Here is a 24,259-nt window from a genome sequence, read left to right as displayed (position 1 = left end):
TAGCCAACAGGGTGGTGTTATTGGCTATTCAAGTTGAAAATGCAGCAGCAGTTCTGGCCCTCTTCGACTCCTTATCGGGCGGTGCCTCTCCTGTAGACAGGGGTACACCCGCCCATTTCCTAGTAGTGGTAACTACTAAAGAATCTGGAGTGGCATGGCCCTTAATGTAAGTAGGGTCGGTAGGAGAAGGACAGAACAACTTCTCCACGTAAGGGTTCACTGCTCTGGTTTGAGCTGGTTTAAACAATGAGGGTGCCAATCTTCTCCTGATAGAGTTCAACAAAGGAATAGCCTGACTGGCAGGAGGCTTCTCTTTGAGAATGTCCTCAACAAAATCTGAGTCCGGCAAAGCTTCTTGTGAGGCGATCTGAAAATGTTGAACCGGCTTTTTTCAAAATGGAGTTAAACTGCATTTGATGGTCCACAGTGAAGGCTTGACGGAAAGGGGGTGTGAGGGGGTTGTTTGGGGAATCCACACACAGGGCATCGGGGTCTAGGGTGGGAGTAGGGGACGCCAAGGTTGATCCACAACCTGGCGGCTGTCTTCCCAATTGTCCATATGATCTGCAGGGTCATCCATATTGTAATCGTCCCCGAAGGGTCATCTTGCACATAAGTGTCCACAGGGTCCTCGTCATCAGTGAGGTCATAGGTATATTCCTCATGAGGATCGTCAAAGGTCGTCTAAACTTGGCCATAGGTGTAAAGGGAAGGTCCTCTCGAGGCCTCTTGGGAGCAAACTTTTCAGAATAAGATACATTTCTCTAGTCTGTCCATACACCCCTCAAACATCTCCGTAGTCCATGATGATGAACCAGAGGTGTCCAGGGGAGGAAAGGGCTCCTTTTCTTCTCTTGAACATTTAGAATGATCCCCTAGGGTGCTGGATAAAAGGCACAGGACTCTCAGAATAGTCCTTGCAGGGTTCTGGATGCTGTGGCGTGTCTTTCAGCGCGTCCTTAGGCCGTTCCGTGTGTCTCGCCGCATCTTTCGACCTTTCCTTCTGACGAACAGCTGAGCCGATCCTAGCGATGCTATCGCCAATGCTTGGGGTAATGTGCCAGGCGCACCAGAGGCTGTGCGGTGGATTTCGGCACCACCGGGGCCTTAAGCGGCGTCTGCTCCGTCTCCTGTAGCGTCTCGACGGCTGCGTGTGTTTTAGTGCCAGCGCCCTTTACTTTAGATTGCCCAGTCACAGGCCGTTGCTGCGATTGTGGGGAAGGCTGACGATCAGAACAATCAGCAGACCCCGTCAAAGCATTCGACGGGTCAGTTATCACTTTCGAACGCTTCGACCGTGCAGCTGTGTCTGTTTAGTGTTTGAATCTTGTGCACCCCTGTCACTGGGTTTCTTCCTCATAGCATGACTTGCGTCGTGCCTGTTGGTAAACAGACGCTGCGAATCAAGAACTCTCCGTCGTTAGATCAATGGCCTCCGAAACGGAGCCCTGGTCATCGCTCATCCCTTCATCACACTCGGCGGTTGTGGCGGCGGGGGAAGAACTGTCGGCCTGCAACATTCCTTAGGCCGCCTAACGCTTCAGGCGGCGCTTCTTAATCGTCTTAGGACGAAGGAGTCTAAAAGCCACCTCTTTGTGGTTGAGGGGAAGACCGTTGTTGCACCGACGGTGCTCGTCTTCCCACGGATATTTGGCCCTACACGAGGGGAAAAATCTAAATAGTGTCTTGTCCATAGCGCAAGACAGGTAGGACGATGACACAACCCAGGGAACAAAGAGGGTGAAAGAGGAAAGGCATACTTGAAAGAATATGTCATCCCCAACCCCACTCTCCCTACTGTAAAGGGCCGGCTGCGCCGCTGGATCAACAAGGCGTCGAAATTCCGCAGCAGTCTTCGGCGTTGCACAGGATTCAACCATCAAAGTGACTTAAGGGAATAAAGAACCAAAGTCGATAATCATAACAATAACGCAATCTCTTTTAAGAGCTCTGCATTAGTGCGCCCAGTTATCTGGGCGGAAAAAAAACAATCTGTGGGACCTCGACGCTTGAGGGATCTTGGGTACACTACATGTCACGTTAAGGATAGTGTTACCGGCACGCTCATGTCGACGTCCCCTTTTGATCCTCGAAAGACAAGATGCAATACTCTGCGGTTACCACTGGATGTCGGACTTTATGCACAGCATGTGATTCTAAGCAGATTAACAAACATCAGAAATATTGTTCCAATGTTTGCGTTCTTTCTAGTGTGCACATTTGCGTTTACTGCATATGGCTACTAAACGTTACTAGTTACCCAAAATTGCCGTATATTGTAGTTTGGCTTTCTTCCTGCGTTGGCAGGTCAGTAAATCCCAATGTATGGTCATGCACGTGTCAATCTTGCTGCTTTCGTGGGTTAGTGCTGCCTTTGTGTGCGCGAACCCGGAAGTCAGTGGGACTGCCTGGTCCCACTCCTCATTTGTGGTGCCAGAGAGTCTAGGTGTGGGGCTTGAGTGAAACCAATAGTTTCCCTCGATTGGACAACCACAGACTGTTTGAATGGTGCAGATCCTTATCATTGGTGGGCTTGGACTTGCTTCCAGGCTGGATTTTGGATAAGAAAATGACTCCTGCAGCCATTTCTTCAGATCAGCGCTGAAGGCAAGAATGGCTCATAGACTGACAGTCGACTGAAAACCCGCACAAGACTCCTGAAGAGGCCTGGCATCCCTTCCTGCGTCTGGCATGGTGAAGCCCTATTGGGCTACCTGATCTCCGAAGACCCTGAGCGGTGCTTCAGCCCTTGGACTAGTGGGACCAACTACTCTCAACGCCTTCTCGACGATCCTGCCATCCTGAGCCTTTGGATGTTTCCCTGGACCACCACAGGGGACTGGCTAGCTCTCTCTTGGGCGTCGTCACAAGAAGCATTGCTGTACCACGCTTGCACCCAAACTTCGGTGGTTGACAGCTTGAGTTCCAAGTTGCCTTCCCTGTGAATGTCAGCGTCCTAGCGTCAAGGGATCCTGTCCTAGAGAAGCTTTTTCAACCATGACTGGAAGGAAGCCTGCTGTCGTCGGTGCATGGCAGCCGTCGCTGGAACTCACCTTCCCCCGTCCTGTGAAGTGTCCTGAAGATGCCTGTATCAGTGAATTGAGCATATCCTCCTCACCAGGGGTTACATCTTGCATCTGGACCCGACCAGAAGAATCCTTGCACCCGCAGCTCCTGCGCACCTCTCACCGGAACAAACAGCTGGAAATCCACCCTCCAGCGACCCATCAAGTCATCTGGGAAAATCAAAGTCATGGAGGTTAGTAAGCAGAAAGCATTTGTCTCCCCCTGTTCTCCATAGGATAACATTGGGAACTAGTCTGTTTGTATACTAACATCGAACCTGGGCTGTATCATCTGAAAGATAAAAACACTTTTTGTGAAGGCATCATGAAGCAAGACACAGACAACAGATTAAAAGTTAAAAAATAAAATACTTTAACTTAAATGTCGCGATGGAAAAAGGCCCAACTTGCCCTATGCTAAGGCGGGATTTCCCTACCTAAATGAAACTAACAAAAGTCTGAGTCAAAGAGTTGGTCTTAAAAATGTGTGCGTGACCAAAACAAACCTATTTTTGCCTTTACAACTAATCTATACAATGTGTAGGGATGTCAACTACCAAAAGAAACAAGTGTACAACATAAAGTTCTCTGCTTCTTCCAGCTCGCAGGTTCCTTTCAGCTCCCTTCGCCAAGTATAAAACAGTTCCAACAAAAGTCTCAAAATGATAGTTTTAATCAATACTCTGGGTTCCCTTGCCCAAGTTTCAAGTAACACAGTTCCAACACAAAAGAACTTTAAGACCCCATCCTCAAGTCAATAAAAGTCTTATGTCTCAGGATTCCCTTCCCCAAGACTTAGTTTCATCATCACACACAAATCCTTGTCTTCTTAGGATTCTTTGGCACAATTGCCGCCTCTTTTTATAATTTGTTACCATGTGGGTATCTTGACTGTATTGGATTTAACTTCAGAATTTCAGTTAATTCGGCTTTGAATGTATATTTCTGCTGTTTTTACCTTTCACACAGTTTAATATTCAATACGCCTCTCTTTGTTCAATTGTAAAGTTCCATTTAAATCAAGCTTCAGTATACCTTTGTTTTAGCTTATACTTTAAAGTTCCATCCACTTCAGAATTCAGCATACAAGGGTTTCACTTGAATTTAAAGTGTTGTTTACTTCAGAATTTAACATGTAATAAATGATTCTGATATTTGTTACGTTTGTATTCAGTTCGGTCTTCAATAGACATGAGTTTAGCACTTTCGATTCAACCCTCGGTTTAATATTCACTCAGTTAGCTTTAAATGAAATGCCCAGCACTCAGACTTTCGAAAGTGTGTTTCCTTAAACACGCGACCACTCTGATATAAAATATTTCACAACAATAGAAATGTTCAAACGTTCGCTCACCAGGCTTCTCATTTGTCAGAAACTCACTGATCACTGTGACAGCTTTGCAAACAGTGCAGATCACACAGCCTTCTGCTTTTGATGTCAGGGGTCCAACGTCTGCCCCTCGGTCACTCCTGTGTCGACATCAACACAGGGGAACGGGCACCTCGAACATAGGGAAAAGAAACAGCCTCTGCACACAGCTCCCTTCTCAACATTCAGTCCGCTCCACGGAACCCCAGCTCCCACACCACGCTTCCATAGACCGCCTCTCTCTACCGTCCTTAGCGTCTCGGCGTGCTGACGGTTCCCTGCTGATTACACCGGCCTCCCTGCTGCTGCTCTCCGTGTTGCTTTCTCCTTTTTATTTTATACATCTGCCAACCTCTAACAGGTTGCAGGTGTGGTTTCCCAGTTTGGCTTGCCTGACCATGATTAAGGGGCCATGCCCGACCTTCACAACACTTAGCAGCCATCTTATTCGTCCCAGTACCAACATGGTAAAATGATACAGTGTTCACTGTTCTCAGCTGCCTCTTTCTCGTCTCAGTACTGTCAAGTATCACATGAGGGGACATAAAGGGAGCTGACTTAAAGTAACTCAAAGGTCGGTGAAAGGTTAGGTTGATCGTCAATGGGGAAATGGGGAATATCAGCCCAATCCCCAAGGACTCTCCAACCATGTGATCTTCCCTTGCATCTCCACCCCCAGGGTCGGGATCCTAGAGCGATGGCCTTTCCCTGCCCACCTGAGACGAGGATCCAGAGGTTTTAGGAGTGAGAATACCCTCCAACTTTCTTGCACCTCTTCTTTTGAGAAATCACCAACACAAGTAACTTATCTGCTACAGACACATTCTGGGGAGAAGCATTGTGGCGCCTGTGACTTTTGGGCACAAGGCACAATTATTCTTATGGATTGGACTTCTAAATCAGGAAATTCACTTGTGACTTGGTTCCATCTCTGTTGCATTAATTTACTTAACTCTTGTGGTATTTGAGTGCATTTTAAGAACCTATAGTGTATGTCTATATGTTTATCATCGAGTATTGTTCAATAATATCACCTGCTAGTTTCATTTTTGAGTGTGTGTAAAGGTCTGTAATATATATTTATTATATTTATTTCTCTGCATTCCTGGCTTAATTGAATTACTGTGCGTTTCACTGTGGGGACTAATTGCGGGCCCCTGTCCCCACTGACACACTCCTGAGAATAGCCTTAACTGCTCTCTACGTCTATCTTCATTGGGTTTTGGCTAACCTCTCAGAGTTCCCTGTTCACTATAACTAGGGTGGCCCCCTAAAATCTGTCCACCGGGCCAGATTCTAGAAACCCATCGTAACAACTGTTCCCCTCCTATACTCCATAGGATAACATTGGGAACAAGTCCTACCTTTGGTCGTCTAACCTGTGTCGGGTATCCTGTCCCTGGGTTAGCCTTGGGTCTGAAAGAAAGGATAAGACTCATGGGCTCGAATGGGGAGCCCATGAGTTTAGATAGCACCACATTAAGGTCCCATCCTGGTGGTGGGTTATAAATTGGAGGGTGAAGTCTCTTTACTCCTTCCATGAAGGCTTTAACCACTGGTACTTTCCACCACGAAACCTTGTTATGGGAGGTGGTGTAGGCTGCCAGACCTGCCAGGTGTACCTTCAGCGAGTTAAAAACCAACCCTGCGTCCAGCAGGTGGAGCATGTATGTATGTGACAATAGTGGAAGGAGGGCAACTGGGTTGACTTGCTTATTCTGGCACCAGATAACAAATCTTTTCCATTTGTCAAAGTAGCAGTGCCTCGTGTTTGGCTTCCTAGATTCTCTTAGGATGTCCATAGATCTCTGCTGTAAATTGAGATGTCCAAACTCTATGACCTCAGGAGCCATGCTGCCAGGTTCATTGAGTTGGGTTGAGGATGCACTCTGACCTTGGTGCTGGGACAGTAGGTTGTGCCAGCCCGGAAGTTTGATGGGTTTGCACACCGCTAGTCTGCGTAATTGTGGGAACCACGATTGTCTCGCCCACATGGGAGCAACTAGGACGAGCATCAACGATTCTCTGTTCATCTTGTTGAACACCTTCCTGATTAGAGGTGTTGGTGGAAAAGCGTACGCAAACATCCCTGACCAGTTGATCCACAGGGCGTTCCCCTGGAAGCCTGACTGGGGGAAGCTAGATGCGAATCCTGGGCACTGTCTGTTTTCGCTTGTGGCGAATAGGTCTATGGTGGGGATCCCCCACTGAGAGAAGATATCTTCTACGATTTCTCTGTGTAGACACCATTAACCTCTGTTACCTTAGGGAGCGAGGCACTTTTGGCAACAGTGGATGGCTGCCTGGAGTCATGCAGCGATCTAGATCGAGAACGCCCAGAGGATACCGATTCGGTGGACCGTTCTCTGTGTGCCTCTTTCAGAGAACTCGACCTGCGCGTCGAGTCTCAGTGGGACTTCGTGTGTTTGGTGAAGTGCTGTGGGTAGAGCTCGTGTCGCTGGGGGTTTTCCCCATAGCTGCCCTGCCGGACAACCTTCTGAGGTCGGGGACCTGCGCTTGGCTGTCTCTCGACGCCACATTGCCCTCGCCGTCCGAAAGCACGGCGTCGCTGCCATTGCTGAAGGCGCCATCCGCTGCCATGGCCTCTTGTTGCCTGGTGTGGTGGGCCCAACGTTTGGTCGAACGGTCCTTAAGGGTTTTTGGTTTAAACTTACTACACGCTCTGCAGTTGGCCTCGGGGTGGTCCCTCGGCAAGCAGAGGTTACACGTGGCGTGTCCGTCAATCCAAGGGTACTTGCGGTTGCACTTGGGGCAGAATTGGAAAGGAGTACCCTCCACACGCACTCTGGGGCAGCGGGCTATATAAGAAAGCCTATATATATATTAGAGTGTAGAGTATGTACCACCCCCCACTCTCCCTACTTGCAGGGCCGAGGCCAGCGGCCTTCCGAGGCCCAATTCCGTCGTGCAGCTCTCAACGGTTGTTTTTCTTCTCCGCCGGCGTAGAGTGTCGACGGTCGGTAACTTGACAATGGGGTGGAGAAAATGGTGAAATATTACGATATTTAGCAAAATTATGGCTAAGGCCAGGGAACTCCGCGGGATGCTTCCGACAAGTATGGCGGAAAAAAACAATCTGAGGGTCCTAGACGCGTGAGGGATCATGGGTACAGTGGACGTCACACTAGGGATAGTATTACTGGCACGCCCTGTGTCGACGCCCATTTTTGAGTTTAGAAAAACAAACTGTAATACTCTGCAGCTTCCACTAGATGTCGGCCTATGCACAGCATGTGATCTAAGCAGATTCCACAAGCCTCAGAAATATATATATATATTTTTGTAAATAACACCCACTCTCCCTGCTGTTTGCTTTGTCGGGTCATGGTCGTTTCGGGTCGAAACAAATCACTGGACTGTATCGAAGTCGAATTCAGCGATCCATATGCAATGCCGTTGACATTTTTCTGCCAGGCTATGGTGAAAAAATAAAATCCAAGGACGTTGACGCGTGAAGGATAATGGATACCTCTGCACGTGAGACAGGGTTAGTGTGACAGCAACACCCCTGAAATGCCTAAAGGCCCCAATGATGCCGCTTCCTTTCGATATAAAAAAAGACATGCTTTACTTACCGTAATAGCATTTCTGATTGTATCTGCTTAGATTCACATCCTGTGCATATAGTCCGACATCTAGTGGTAATCGCATACTATTGCATCTTTCTTAAGAGCATCGAAAGGGGACGTCGACATGAGCGTGACTGTAACACTATCCCTAACGTGACTTGTAGTGTACCCAAAATCCCTCCCGCGTCAAGGTCCCTCCGATTGTGTTTTTTCTGCCGTGAGGGAGCCATATAGTCAGCGTGAGTGAGTACAGAAGAGAAAGGTGTAAGATGTCTATGTTCGTTCTACTCCATGAAGAGAGGAATGGTGTGCGCATGTGAATCAAAGCAGATAAAATCAGAAATGCTATTACGGTAAGTAATGCATGTGTTGCTTGTTAATCTGCTTAGAATCACATGCTGTGCATGGACTAGCAAGCAGTATGCAGAGATGGTGGTGGATATTTGAAGAAAGAGTAACCAAGTGATGTCTTAGCACCGCTTGTCCCACCCGAGTGTCAGACCTAGAGTGTGCATCTAGGCAGTAGTGTTGTGTAAAGGTGTGTACAAAACTCCAGGTTGCTGCTTTGCAAATGGACTTAAGGGGAACATTTGCAATAAATGCTATGGAAGCTCCTGTGCCCCGAGTAGAGTGTGCTCTAGGCTTGAAGGGCAGATCTCTCTTGGCAATTGCTTAGCACAGTGTGATGCAGTTTATGATCCACTTTGAAATCACTGATTTAGAGACAGTGGGCCTCATTACGAGTCCGGCGGTAGCCATGCCGGAAAAACCGACAGGCTGCCGCCGGTGCCAGATCAGACCTGGCGGGAGTGACACCTCCCACCTGCAGAACTCTGAATCAGCTGGGACGGAAACAACAGTGGTGGCGGATTACCCTCCACCGTTGTTTCCGGACCCGCAGGGTCATAATGAGGCCCAGTGTCCCCTTCTCTACCAGCTGCCCCTGAAACAAGAAATTGGTTTGTTTTCCTTAGTAATCTTGCTCTTTCCAGATAACAGATCACCGTTCTCCGCACATCAAGTGTGTGGAGGGTTCTTTCCGCCACGTTAGTGGGGTTCTGGAAAAAGGTGGCTAGCACTATTGATTGGTTCACATGGAACTTTGTAATAAATGTAGGTGCAAAACGTGGGTGAGTGCGCGGGACCACCTTATCTTGTGAATCGTGACAAATGGGTCTTGAACTGAGAGGGCTTGTAGTTCACTAATTCTCCTTACTGATGCATGTGATAGCCACCAAGAAGGTGGTATTGTAAGCGAGTGCTTCAAGGCTAGCCTTATGCATAGGCTCAGTAAGTACCACATTCAGGTCCCATCTGGGAGCTGGGTTGGCAATAGGGGGATGAAGTCTTTTAACCCCTTCCATAAAAGGGGTTGATTACAGGAATCTTCCACCACGAAACCTTCTGGGACGTGGTGTATGCTGTAAGTGCAGCTAAGTGGACTTTTAGGGAATTGAAGACCAGGCCTGAATCTAGCAGGTGAATATGGTACAGGACAATACGTGTCAGTGTGCATTCAATGGGATTGATGCCCTTGCCAGTGCACCAGATGACAAAAAGTTACCATTTTCTGGAATAGCAATGTCTGGTTTCCGTGCTTCCCTAAGTATGTCCATACATCTTTGAGGGAGTTGGAGGTGTCCGAACTCTATGGCCTCAGGAGTCAGGCTGCTGTGTTGAGAATTTGAGGGCATGTATGTAGTGTTTCCCCCCTTGTCTTGCGACAGCATGTTGTAAGGCTATGGAAGCTTCCTGGGAGGGAAGACTGACATTGCCATAAAATGGGAGAAACAAGGTTGGTAGGCCCACATCGGGGCCACCAGGATCATCGTGATTGGTTCCTGGTGCATCTTGTGCACTATCCTGTTGAGCAGGGGAGTCGGGGGGGAAAAGCATAAATACATTTTTCTTGACCATGTTATCCAGAGTCCGTTCCCCCTGGAGCGGTTCTGCGGGTACCAGGTGGCGTAATCTGGGCATTGTGTGTTCTCCAGCGTTGCGAACAAGTCGATCTCTGGGAACCCCCAGTCTGGGAAGACATTGAGAACAATTTCATCGTGTAGTCACCACTCATACTCTACAGGTAGTGGGAACTCTCTGCTGAGAACATCCGCCAGAAGATGGAGTTCCCCTGGAACGTGTTGTGACAAGAGGAACATCTTGTGTTTGAGAGCCCATTCCCATATGTTTTGGGACAGTTTTGGTAGCCCTGGAGAGTGAGTGCCCCCTTGTTTGTGTATGTAATACATGGCTGTGGTACTGTGCGTGAGGACTAAGCCTGTCTTCCCCTGGACATCTGTTTGAAATGCCTTCAGGGCCTTGAACACTGCTAGCAATTCCAGCAGGTTTATGTGGTTGCTTGCTACTGCTGGAGACCACACGCTGTGCGCCGTCTGGTGAAGGAGGTGAGCCCCCCACCCCATTACAGATGCGTCCGTGGTGAGTTGCTTCTACTGCAGGGGTGGTGAAGGTCTTCCTCTGCAAGAGATTTTCCCTTGACCACCACTGCAGAGAATGAATGGGGGCTGCCGAGACAACCATTAGATCGTCCCACTGTCCGTTGGCCTGACACCATTGGCTAGAAAGCCACTCCTGCATGGGGCGCACGCGCAGACATGCGTGAGGAACTAGGTAGATGCAGGAAGTCATCATCTTTCACAGTCGCATGGCCTTGCATATGGTCACCGTGTGACTGGCTACATAGTGAGGGATCTGGAACAGCATGTTTTGAACCCCCTCGTTGGAGGGAAAGATGAGACTGTCTTTGGTCCGAATTAGAGCCCCCAGAAACTGTTTGACTTGGCTGGGGTCTAGGCTGGACTTTCTTGTTGATCGAAAACCCTAGACTGAAGAGGAGATCCACCGTCTTTTGGCCATTTGTTAGGCATGTTATGTACGAATCCCCTGTTAAGAGCCAGTCATCCCGGTAAGGGTAGACTGGGATGGACTGCCTGCACAGGTGAGCAGCTACTACCGCGAGTACCTTCGTGAACACTCGTGGAGCCGAGGCAATGCCGAAGGGAAGAACCTTGACCTGATAGTGTGTGTACTCTATCATGAATCCGAGGTACTTTCTGTGCACTGGCAACATTGAAATAGGAAAGTATGCATCTTTCATATGCAGTGCTGCCATGTAATCCCCCTGCACCAGCAGCGGGATTACTTCCTGCAGTGTAGCCATTCTGTTCTTTTGTGGTTTGACAAATATGTTCACTGGGCACAAGTCTAAAACAGGGCGGATAGTGAGATCCCTTTTGGGTACAAGGAAGTACACTGTATAAATACTCTTGTTTACCTGATGAATAGGAAGGACTTCTATGGCGCACTTTTCTTGAAGCATCTGCACCTCTTCCAGCAGGATCTGCAGGTGTGCTGGTGATAGTCGTCTGCTCTTTAGAGGATGGTATCAAGTTAGCCGGTGGAACTCGATACAATAACCGTGGGTGACGGTCTTTAGCACCCACTGGTCTGAAGTGATCCCCCTCCCATGCGTGGAGGACTGATGACAGCCGTCCCCTGACCGGGGAGGCATGGAAGGGGACCCGGACTGGCAAGTCACTTTGGTGCGTCGGCCGGGGAGCCTTTTTTGGGGAGGGGGTTTGGGGGGGTAGTAGGGATTTTCTGCCCCAACCTTAGCCCCTGCGCTGTCTTCTTTGTTGATACTGGCTGGTGCCAGTTGAACCCTATCCGGAGGACCATGCGATACCCCCTGAGTCGTATTGTCCGGGTGGGGATCTGGATAAGAACTGCCCACGAAAGGAACAGCAAGAGTTTGACCCTCCCCGTTGTTGAAATGGTTTGGCTGCTATTTGATTGAGGGATTTTAAGGTCTTAGGCTCCTTCTTAGCTGTTTCTAAGGCGTTGTCCACAGCTTTACCAAACAAGTTAGAGTCCTCTACTGGCTTGTTTATCAATGAGGCCTGGGTCTCCAGCTTAAAATCTGAATTCTTATGCCAGGCGTGCCTTTTGAGAAGAGTACCCTGTGCAAGGGTGCGTCCCGCTCTTTCTGCAGCATCTAACGTGTTTTTAAGGATGTTGTGGGTCACTTGCTTTCCCTCAGAAACGACCGCCAGCAGGTGTGAACGCACTGGTTCAGGGACCTCTTGGAGGCCTTCTTGAAGCAGGTTCTACTGCACATCGCTATAACTTGCGAGAAGAGTAGTGTTTGCTATTCTGCTCAAGTATGTTGCCAACGTGGTGATGCGCTTGCCAAGAGCATAGAGCTTCTTGCAGTCCTCGTCGGGGGGTAGTTGGGAGCTTTGCAGTGTAGATAGTGGCAACCCAGCCCTTTTCATGGTGGTGGTAACAACCATTGAGTCTGGCGTGGCATGCCCCCGAACGTACATCGAGTCAGATGGAGAGGGGTGAAACAGTTTCTCGACCCGATGGTTGACATCTCTTGTGGGTAAAGGGGACAGTAAGGACGGTGCAAGACACTTCTTGATGGAATTCAGCAGGGGAATAGCTTGGCTTGTGGGAGGTTTTTCCTTTAGAATATCCTCTCCAAAATCAGATTCTTGAACAGCCTCCTGAGTGGTGATCTGGAAGTTGTCCGCAGCCCTCTTTAGGATGGCATTGAAAGCCATTTGGTCGTCAATAGGCGACGGCTGCCTCTGTTGAGGCGAGGAGAGTGGGTCCAGGAAAATGGCGTCTGGGTCAGGAGTCGGGGTGGGTGAGAGCCAAGGTGCTTCACCTGCTGGCTAATCATGCCCCCAATCTGGACACTGGTCAGTTTCCTCCTGCCCAAAAGGATTGTCCTCATGACTGTAGGGATCCTCATATGTCTCTGCAAGTTCTGAAAACTCAAATTCTTCTTGGGGCGTACGAGTTGGGATTGAAGCTTATACAGCTTTGGTAAAATGGGGCAGGAATCCTCCTCTCTAGGTCTCTTGGGGGTAATAAACCTTTCAGAAAAGACTATAAACTGACATTTTGTCCATGTAATATTCAAACCTCTCTCTGGTCCACAGGGATGAAGCAGATGTGTCTGGAGGAGGGAAGGGAGGGAAGGGGATTTATCAGATAAAGCCTTGCAGAGCGGCTGGGCCCCTTCAGTGTACCCCTCTCGACAGGAGAGTGTGCTTTTGGGCCGGGCCGGGCCGCCGCCAAAACGATAGCTGCAAGACTTGCATAATTCAGGCAGCTGTATGTGGGATTTTGACGTGCCTGCAGGGGATTTCGACATGCCTGTAGGTGTTGTCGCGGTTAACGGCTCTGCCGAAACCTTTGAAGCTGACTGAGTCTTTTAGACGGCGTGTCGGCATTCGTGTGCTTTTTAGAAGAGACACCCTTATGGGTGGAATGCCCGGACACATGCCGAGAAGACGGATGCAGGGAGGGCACCGGACTGTGAGGTTCGGTAGGCACCGAAGTTTTCAGCGGACCTGTTGGCGTCTGATGCTTCTTCGACGTATCTGTCAAGGAAGCTCAGGGGGGTTGTCAGTTTATCCTTAGGTGGTGCGTGTGTGCCCCTGTCGCCGGGGTGTGATCTCTCCATAGCAGTACCGGTGGCCTGCCTGTCTGGCCCGGGGACTGGCATCTGGACGGTTCCGCCAAAAGGTCTATAGCCTCCACATCAGAGCCATGGCTACCGCTAGAGTCCTCGTTCACTCAAAGCAACAACGCCAACAGGGGAGCGACTTTTGACTTCGGCCTGCCAAGCGTAGGCCACCCAACCATCTTTTAACGTCTTAGGACAAAAAAGTACACAGGATTTACAGGATCGCTCTTTGTGGTCAGGAGGTAAGCACCTATTGCACTTGCGATGGGTGTCCTTCCAGGGGTATTTTCCGCTGCAAGATGGAAAAAACTTAAATGGAGTCCTCGCCATAGCAGAGGAAAAAGGCATTAGCAAGATCAGAAAAGGTAAAGAGAGGGGAAGAGGAAATGCATTCTCAGAAAAGACACAACCTGGGGCTGCCCACTCTCCCTACTGTCAGGGCCTGGCCAGAGGGCTGAGACCACGCGGTCGACAGACGTCGATCGATGCACCAGTCGCCGAAACAGCAGTTGGTTATTGTCAAAGAACTAAATGACCATCGGTCGTTGGACACCGAATAATTATTTTTGCAATATCAACTCTGACAAGCTCAGCATAAGGCGACCAACTAGTTGGGCAGAAAAAAACAATCGGAGGGACCTCAACGCGTGAGGCATTTTGGGTACACTACACGTCATGTTAGTGATAGTGTTACAGTCACGCCCATGTTGATGTCCCCTTTCGATCCTCAAAACAAAGATGCAATACTCTGCAATTACCACTAGATGTCGGACTATATGCACAGCATGTGATTCTAAGCAGATTAACAAGCATCAGAACAAATGATATGCCCTGAGCCAACTACTAGATGGCAGACTATGCAAAGTTTGTGAATCTAAGCAAAATCACAAGCTCCAGAAAAATAACTACAGAGTTAGTAGGACTATCACAATGTTACACTTATAGCCCAATAGAAGTAATGCATAGGAAGACCTTAAAAATCTATAAAAATCACAAGTAAGTACCACAAATGCTAAAGTAGTCTATAGCTCAGTAAGCCCATAGGGGTTCCGGGCAAAATGCCCACAGGCAGGTAAGTAAGCCAGAGTCAATTTTAGGAGAGTTCTAGGTTCAGAGTTCCATTAGAATTAATAGGAGAATGTTGAGCTTTAGTGGTCCACAGGTTGTGATTCTGATACTCTAGGGAAGGCCACAAGTGATCCCAAAAAAGTGCTGCACAGGTCGGAAGATGGAGCAAGGCCTTGGCGGAAGAAGCCGCAGAACAAGAGGACCCCCAATAGAACTCTATGGAAACATGGAAACATGGCAAAGACTTGCTTCCCAGGAATCTCTGTCACACATCAGAGACACTTAGGGTGAGTGTTAGGAAAGATTTTCTTTTTGCACCTTTCCCTCCATAGTTTCCTATGGAACCCCATTCGTTTTGCTCAGTTTTTGATCATGTCTGACATTTTGAAGGGAAGTAAAGCCTTCAGCTTCACTTCTCTTACCTTTTACTCATTTACTATGGGGAAACTAATCAGACCTTCAGACTATGCTGCTGGGAAACTTTCTCTTTTCAATTCTAGTATGTTTACATTGCACACAACAGCGTACAGTGCACTGGGGATACTTTTGTATCACCGTAGGTTTTTACACATGTTTTGTTACATTGTATATCTCCCTTAAAAAAGCTGGTGGCAGCAGTTACATTTTAACTGTTTTTGCATATGTTAGGGAGAATTCTCAGAAATGTGCTAAATCCTCTCTACCTTAGAGACCCCCAGCTCTTTTGCTGTACTCCAGGACTTTAATGCCTGAAGAGTAAGAGACCCACTCTCTCATGTATTTTAATGTGATTTTGAACACTGTTTCTTTTGGTTGTGGAGTCTGACAAACTCCATAGACATCATCTTTTTACATTGTGTCACACAGCACCTTCAGTGCAGTGGCACAGGGACGTCTTTTAGATTTCCCAAGGTTTAAATACCGTCTCTTGGATAAACTACTGTTTCCAAGAACAGTGAAGTCAAATTGACTTTGCTTATACTTGTAACTTGCAAGACCCAGCACACACCATCTTACAATAGGGTGCTGGAGGGGTTACCTAGTATCCTCTTTGTCTAGTTTCTCATTTAACATTATGTTACCCTTTCCTCAATGAATGGCTGGTGGCAGTGGTTTACTTTCACCTACCATGGTGTGCATTTACCGAGGGCTGCGTTCGCAGATGCAGTAAAGCACCCAAGGGTGCAAATTTTGTCAAAATTGCACCAGTCGTCTTTTTTTGCCAATTCTTTGTGGAAAGGTCCTTCTTGAGATTTACTCTGCGTGCCAAACCAGGTTTGGTCCCTTTGTTCGTTTGGTCTTTGTCGGGATTAACGGGTGAAGCCTGCCTCTGGCTCCAGGGTGTCTGGCGGGGGCAGGAAGCGAGGGAGGTGTCCGAAACTCCCTGTGCTTAGTCTCCTAGAAGGCAGGAATTGATTGATATTTTATTTCTATCGCGCTCATACACAAGTGTTTCAGAGGAAGAGCAAGGGAAGGGGAACAGGGGAGAAACAAAAACAACAATCTTACTAGAACCAGTGACATTGAGAACGTGCAAGTGCATGGTAGAGGGAGAGGGAGAGAAGTGCATGGAAGGGGGAACAAAAGGAGTGTGCGGAGCGAGGAGGAGAAAAAAAAAAACCAAATCATAAATTAATAAATAAAAAGGCAACAGAGGGAGCGCAGCCGGCAAGTGCTGGGTTTAAGGCAGCAGGCTGGGTGGTCTGATAAGTGCAGGAAGAAAAAAAAGGGGGGTGGGGGGGAGCTGTATGGGTACAGATACAGACCCCAGTGCAAGGAGGTGGCCCGGAAGCAGTGCGTGCGGGTGGCAAGAGGAGCAGGTACCTGGGCCCGGAGGAAAGAGGGTGGCCAGGTGCATGGTGCTGAGGGAGAGTAGAATCAGCAGGGGAGACGGGGGGTGAAAGCAGAAGCAAAGAGGAAGGTCTTGAGGTGCTTCCGGAACCGGAGATGGTTCTCCTCAAGTTTTAGAGTGGCAGGGAGGCTGTTCCAGAGTGAGACACCAGCCAAAGACAGATCTACCCTAAGTTCGTTTCTTTGAGAAACGACTGACCCTGAGGGAGTTAGAGGTAGAGGAGCGGAGTGCTCGAGATGGGAGGTATTTGCGGAGGGATAGCTGAAGGTATATTGGACCCAGGCCCCAGAAAGCCTTGTGGAAAATGCAGAGGGTTTTGAATTTAATCCTTGCATCCACGGGGAGCCAATGGAGAGATTTCAGAGCTGGAGAGATACAATCCCAGGGCTTGAGGCCAAGGACAAGTCTCATAGTCCTATTCTGGATAAGTTGCAAAGGGCGGAGAGTAGAGGTAGGTAGATTAAGAAAAAGGCTGTTGCAATAGTCCAACCTAGAGAGAACCAGAGCTTGGGAGACAGTGAGCTTCTGGGGGAATGAAAGGAAAGGAAGAGTACCTCTGATGAGGTGCAGTAGGAAGTTTGACTTTTGATACATCAGCGATGTGGGCAGAGAAGGAGAGTGTGGAATCAAAGGTGACACCAAGGTTCTTGGCACCGCAGGGGGGGGGGATAGGAGGAGGGTGCACTCTTAGGTGATTGGCAAGCTGGTTGTCTGGCAAGGACTAGCTGACTGACGGATAGACTGGAATGAATGGGAGAAACCTGCATAAAAGGCGAGGATTTTCGGCTTGGAAGGCAGAGTCGACCACTGGATGAAGGAATCCGAAGAAGAACTTGAAGAGGATGCCTGCTACAGCTCCTGGACTGTTGGTTTGCCCGGTGAAGCCCTGCTGCTGTGCTGAAATTCCAATTTCGTTTCGACTAGAGAAGCCCTCCAAGGACAACTTCTCCCCTTGAGTTGGTGAGACTAATCAACTCCAATGTAAGCCACCTGGACATCCTCTCAGAGCTGGTTGAAATTTCACTGCAGTTGCTGCTGGAACCGAATAGTCAGAGAGCGGAAAAACCAGATCGTGTGCGTTGCTATTGTGCTGGCCAAGAGCTCCAGGAAGATCCTCCGGACTCCCAGGAAGCAGGACTGACCGAGCCTTAGCCACCTCAACAGAGTGCTGGACCCCAGATGCAAGGAAACCCCATCTCGACAGCCAAGAACCGCCGAGTTGCTATTTTCGTTAGACACGAGTAGCTGAAACACCAAAGTGCCACTTGTTTGAAGATTGCTGGTTGCTGTCGGTGACCGTCCCATTGCAGTGCAGAAGTCCCCAGAAGTCCTCCCTCTTGTCCCCACGACCGAGGCCCAGTAACAACAGGATCTGCAGAGCTGAACAGGAGCCATCTGCTGCACTTTTCTTCAACCTAAAGGTACTGTACAGTCCAAGAGAACTTACCTCTTGTTGAGTAACCTCACTTGTCCTCGCTGGAGGCATGTCTTGGTTGTATCTGTAGAATTGCTAACAGCTTCTTTACCTCACAAGCCTAATCAGCTTGTGGCCCTACTTTGATTTCTTCTTATTCTACAGAGACTTCTAAAACATTGTTCAAGATTTTTACTTACCTGCAATAAGTGCTTCAGTTCACCTTGACTTTTGCTAACTTAACGTTGGCTGGCTCCCTGAATGACTCTTTGCTCTGGTTATGTGTTGTGTCTTCCTTCCAGGAAGGGGTTAAATGACTTTGCATTGCATGGTTATTTTGAAAGTACTTACCTGCTTAAGAATAATTGTGTGAATCCTTGTCTTATTCTGAAACCTCTTTTCGTTTGAGACTCCGCTCAATAATATTCTAAATGCAACAGTGATATATTAATGTCCCCAGCACCCTAACTTTTGAAGTCACTTGAGGGTGTAGGTAGTGCTTGTGGGCCATCCCAAAAGGGTAGCAATTGATTTAGAAAACTAAGAGTGTGTATTTTGAAGTATATTTGTGTGTTGCTTTATATTGCCCCCTTCTGAAGAAGCCTTACTCTAACTGACTGTTAAATAAATTAATAATTGTTTAATCACGAAACCTTGTGTGTAAGAGTTTATTTGAATACTAGTCACTGTAGATCTCTATGCAACTCCCCTACAGCTCACAGTGACCCCTCTTGAGATAAGCCTGGCTGCTCAACACACTACCAACCTGTGTATTACAAACCTACATCAAAGGTTGGGTTCCTATTGGCAGGAGGTCAGGGTTGTTGTAGTGCACCCAAAGGGTACTACATACAATCTTGCCTAATAGCATCATTTTTGATGCGCACATTTGCATGCACGACATATGATTACTAAACGTGGTGAGTGCTATAAAATGGCCATGCCACAATAGTTTCACTGGTTCCTTGGCTTTATTGTATTTTGGCCTTCTTCCTGCCTTCTCAGCTCGGGAAAGTCCTTATAAGTCATACACTTGCCTGGGAAAGCTGCTGCTCATGATCACCTGGAAAAAGGAAGGCCCTGAAACACAAAAATGGCATAGCATAGGACAGGATTCATAAAAACCCATTGGTACCCAAATGGCTACCAAAATGGTGCATTGGGCTCCCAATGCAATAAAATTGCTTGCACCCATTGTGAAGCCAAAGCAAAAGTATAGCTGACACAACCTAGATCATAAAATCTCTGTAAGATGATAAAATTACCCTAGAGCAAAAATGGGGATCCTGGGAGTCAACTCCGGTATTGGGCACCTTATGGGCAACCTAATACCATGTACCTCTCAGAAGGTCAAACGGGATGTAATGGCAGGGTGACTTCAGGAGAAGTCCCTCTGGCCACCGAAAAGAGATCAGAGAACCAAAAAGAAAGCGGGTATAAGGAAAAAGGTTATGAATCCCAATAAATGTCCCCATAACCCACAAAATAGGAATTCTCGCTCAACACTGGAGCATTTTTCTTTGGTTCACATTTAAATGTCAGTGCTATTTGCAGTTCTCTGGATTTCATTTACTTAATGTTTAAATTAATATTCATGCAAAATGTTTTCTTTTATTTAATTATTGAGCACTTTGAGAAAGATACCATTGACTAGAATATGACAACACCCTTGGGCATGACCCCCCTCTTTTAATGTCAAAATCGCAACACAGATAATCATATCGCAATGTTAGGGAGAATTCTCAGAAATGTGCTAATTCCCTTCTACCTTAGAGACCCCCAGCTCTTTTGCTGGACTTTTGGACTTTTAATTTCTACCACTCTCGCATGTATTTTTCTGTGATTTGGACTCTGTGGGCCTCATTACACGGAAGGCGGTGAGCCATGGCGCTATTAGCGCCATGGCTCATGCCGGTAAATTACCGGCACCGCCTTGGCGGAAAGGGGATTTACCGCCCCATTCCAAGGTTGGAGGGGCGGTAAATCCCCCTTCCGCCATTGCCCTTCCCCATTCCCATTTCTGCCCCATAGGGCTCTATGGGAATGGGGAAGTCGCTAATTACGGCACCGCAATTTTGCGGTGCCGTAATTAGCTCCGAGGTCCCTTAGCGGGTTGGTTTTTAACGCCTGCAAAAAGCAGGCGTTAAAGCACCAACCCGCTAAGGGACCTCGTAGTAAGGCGGTAATGGTTAACGGTCACCGTTACCATTAACGGTGGCCGTTAACCATTACCGCCTTCCGTGTAATGAGGCCCTGTGTTTCTTTTGACTTTGAACTCCACATAGGCATCATCTTTTTACATTGTGACACATAGCACCTTGAGTGCAGTGGCAAAGGGAAGTCTTTCAGATTTCCCAAAGGTCTAAATACCTTCTTTTGGATAAACTACTGTTTCCAAGAGCAGTAAAGTGAAATTGACTTTACTTACATTTTGAAACTTTCTACACCCATCACACACTATCGTAGGGTGTTGGAGGGGGTTACTTAGTATGCCCTTTGTCTAGTTTCTCATGTAGCATTTTTATGTTACCCTTTCTACAATTAATGGCTGGTGGCAGTGGTTTACTTTTAACTACCATTGTGTGTTCTTATCGCGGGCTGCGTTCGCAGCTGCAGTAAGACACTGAAGGGTGCCCATTTTGTCAAAATGGCCCAGTCTGTTTTTTGCCATTTCTTACTGGAAAGGTCCTTCTTAAGATTTACTCTGTGCACCAAACCAGGTTTGGTCCCTTTGTTCATTTGTTCATTTTGTCTTTGGCGGGATTCACAAGTGAAGCCTGCCTCTGGCTCCAGCATGTCTGGCAGGGGCAGGAAGTTCGGGAGGTGCCCGAAACTCCCTGTGCTTAACCCCCTTGGTTACAGGAATGCACCCAAAAGGTGATTGGCTGGCTGGCTGTCCGGCACCCAGCTGTCCGGCAAGGACAGCCACCGTGCTGTGTGATTGATAGCTAGGCTGGAATGAATGGGAGAATCCTGCATAAAAGGTGAGGTTTTTGACTTGGAGGCAGAGTCGACCACTGGACTAAGGAATCCAAAGAAGAACTTGAAGAGGATGCCTGCTACAGCTCCTGGACTGTTAGTTTGCCCGGTGAAGCCCTGCTGCTGTGCTGAAACTCCAATTTCGTTTCAACTAGAGAAGCCCTGCAAGGACGACTTCTCCCCTTGAGTTGGTGAGACCAATCAACTCCAAAGTGAACTCGTTTGGACATCCTCTCGGAGCTGGCTGTACTTCCAGTGCTGCTGGAACCGAAGTGCCAGGGAGAGGATCTCCAGATCGAGTGCATTGCTTTTAAGTCTGACCCGAGTGCCAGGAAGATCCTCCAGACTTCCCTGAAGCAGGACTGACCAAGCCTGAGCCACCTCAACAGAGTGCTGGACCCCAGATTCGAGGAAAGTCTGAAGTGGTATCCGGGAACCGCAGTGGTGCTATTTGCTGTCAGCGGCGAGGTGCTGAAACCGCGAAGTGCCGCTGAATTGAAGTTTGCCCAATGCTGACGCCGACCAGAAGTCCTCCCTCTTGTCCCCACGACTGAGGCATAGGAACAACAGGATCTGCAGAGCCACATAGGAACAGAAGCCAGCTGGAACCATAACTTCTAACCTAAAGGTACTGTGTAACCCTAAGAGGACTTCTGTCTTGTTGTGTAGCATTACTTGTTCTCAGTTGAGACTGGTCTTGGTTGCCTTTGCAGAGTTGCTTACTGCTTTGCCCCTCACAAGCCTCCCAGCTTGTGGCCCTTCAAGTAAATCTTATTTCTACAAAGCTTTCTACCTTTCTAAAAACATTGTGCAAGACTTTTACTGACCTACAAAGAAGATCTTCAGCGCCCCTAGACTTTGTTCAACTAACATTGACTGTCCTGGCTCCCTAAGAGACTCTTCTACCTCTGGCTTTGTGCTTTTGCCTTTCCCCAGGAAAGGGTTCATTTACTTTGCAATAGAGGGTTTTAAAAGTACTTACCAGTTTATGAATTATTTGTTAACCTTATTCCCCTATATTACCCTTTGCACCCAAACTCAATATTGCTCTAAATGTACCAGTGAGAAATCAATGTCCACAGTGTCCTAGCTATTTAAGTCACCTGAGGTTGTAGGAAGTGTCTCTGCGCCATCCCCAATGGGTACCATCTGATTTAGAGAAACAGAGTGTGTTTTGAAGTGTATTATAATTGTTATACAGATTGCTCCCTTCTTAAGAAGGCTTACAGAACTGACTGTTAGATAAATGAATAATTGTTTAATCAAGAAACCTTGAGAATAAGTGTTTATTTGAATAACTGCCACTGTGAAACTCTGTTACAACCCTACTGCTCACAGTGACCCCTCTTGAGATATGCCTGGCTGCTCAGCCACACTACCAACCTGTGTAGTACAGACTTATACCAAAGGTTGGGTTCCTATTGCCAGGAGGTCAGGGTTGCTGTAGTCTTCCAAAAGATACTGCACACAATCTTGCCCAACACGCAACAATCATGAAGAAGCTATAGCCCTCCCATCACAATGCAATCAACAATGGCATCATGCGTTTGCATCTAATGAGTCATTGGTTGGCCCTTCAGTTTTCTTGTTATCAAATAACACTATTTCTCCACTGTACTCACTAGACTCAAACTCAAATACCCGAATAGTGCTGTTAAAACATCCTGTCCCCAGACAATTCTACACCTCTAACACCAAGTGACACACCCAGTCCCCAGCTAACACATGCCCACACTTCAAGCACAATGTTCCCCCTTGGATATAAAGTCCTCAATGTTCCTAACAGAACACACCTAGAAAGTTTTCAAGCACGCAAGACCTCAGGGTGAATTAAATCTGTACTATCAACACAAAGCACTGCAATTTCTTTTTCCCTCTGCTGCTAGCTAACATAGCTCATCCACTCTCTTCAAGATCCGCCAGACTACTTGGAGGCCATGCCAATGGTAGCAATGTACCATTGAAATCCTAATAACACAACATACCAAAACAGACATTTGTTTTGTGCCTTTTGTGGGAACCATTTGGCTCACAACAGTAGACAATATTAGGCGATCTAACATGCCCAGTCATTGCCACACCTAAAGATCAATAAATACTGACAGAAGGAGTCGCTACAAACAAAGACCAGAAAAGCATAAGGAAGTACAAGGCAGAGAGGCATATGCATATAAGGATCAGGGGAGCAAGTTCACAAACAGTAACTATGAAGCAAATGCCCAATAACACACACGTACACAGTGGAAATGAATGGCAAACTCAATGGCAAACAGAAACCAGCACCTTCAAAGAAAGTAGACAAGTGACAGTCACACACGAATAGAAAAAGCTGACCAAGTAGGAGGATCGCTACTATTTCATGACACCATTAGTTGAACACTCACCTGAATCTCCTCCAGGAAAAGGTTGGTTTCCACAAAGCTATTGCTCATGAAGCCATTAGGACCGCAGCAGTTCTGAAGAAACTTGGCAGGATTTGGTCGAATTTTGGGGTTCGCTCCTACCAGCTCACAGTAATGTGGAAGAAGGAGCTTGGGGATCTGCATAATGGGAAGGTAATACACTAGGATCAGTCGGGATCAAAGCTTTCAAAATAACACGCTCCCTGCTATAAGAAGAGTTGCAGAGACAACTTCTGCAGAGAAGAATTTGTTTTTTTACAAGTAGTACATATACAATTAAATCAGAATAATCAAAACCCAGATAATAGCACCGGCAGTAGAAATAGTTGAGTTAATGCTTTCAAACGTTCTTTTTTTAAAAGTGTTTTTCCAGACTGGGATCTTGGCCCGGGTTTCTTATTTTGACACAAAGACATAAGGTGGTCCCACAAACCACTACACGAATTTTACTTTCACATTTCACGACTTCGGTAAAGGCTGTAGAGGCATTTAACAAGGGCTTATGGCCCTCTGTTTGGAGTTATCAGCTGATTTGGCCTGTATGACTGGCCCTGTGCACCAGAACCATGTATGGAACATTTCTGCCTGAGCCCACACAGGTATCAAAGCCACCTAACATACTGTTACGGGTGTTTTCCTTAAGTCCCACTTGAAGGTAAGACTTTAGTAAGCTATCCCAGTGGTTTGTAGATCCCCAACTCTTAGTATCAGTCTGTACTACTCAGAAACCTCGGTAGAGTGGCAGAGCAGTCAGTCTCATTTTAAGAGGAAGATGTGAGCTGAAGTAAGTACACTGAGCCTAGCTAGTAATGCACAAAGAAACACGTACACGTACATTTATATTAAAATATAGATTATATTTACACGAGTCACTGTTAAATACAATAAACCAGCACACATTGGTTTACTTTACAATACTTTCAAAAGGCCACTTCTTAGTTCGTAGTTGCTGAACGCGCACAATTGTTACAGGAGTTAGAGAGGTCTACCGTACTATTGGTAAGAACGCACACCCACAAAGTAATACGGTAATTGCATTTA

General features: G+C 47.4%; 1 protein-coding gene across 3 annotated transcripts in view; it reads right to left on the bottom strand.

The window, feature by feature from the left end:
• Positions 1 to 24,259, bottom strand: part of SCYL1 (SCY1 like pseudokinase 1) — an 846,426-nt gene that overhangs the window by 596,424 nt on the left and 225,743 nt on the right. For all 3 annotated transcript variants that reach the window (XM_069644735.1, XM_069644736.1, XM_069644734.1), the window contains exon 6: positions 23,201 to 23,356. In XM_069644735.1, the coding sequence (XP_069500836.1) occupies positions 23,201 to 23,356 (156 nt within the window). The remainder of the gene's footprint in view (positions 1 to 23,200; positions 23,357 to 24,259) is intronic.

This window comes from Ambystoma mexicanum, chromosome 2p (genome assembly GCF_040938575.1).
Source record: "Ambystoma mexicanum isolate Mex_15411 chromosome 2p, UKY_AmexF1_1, whole genome shotgun sequence".
Lineage (NCBI taxonomy): Eukaryota > Metazoa > Chordata > Amphibia > Caudata > Ambystomatidae > Ambystoma > Ambystoma mexicanum.
This window is presented reverse-complemented; position numbering and strand designations above follow the sequence as displayed.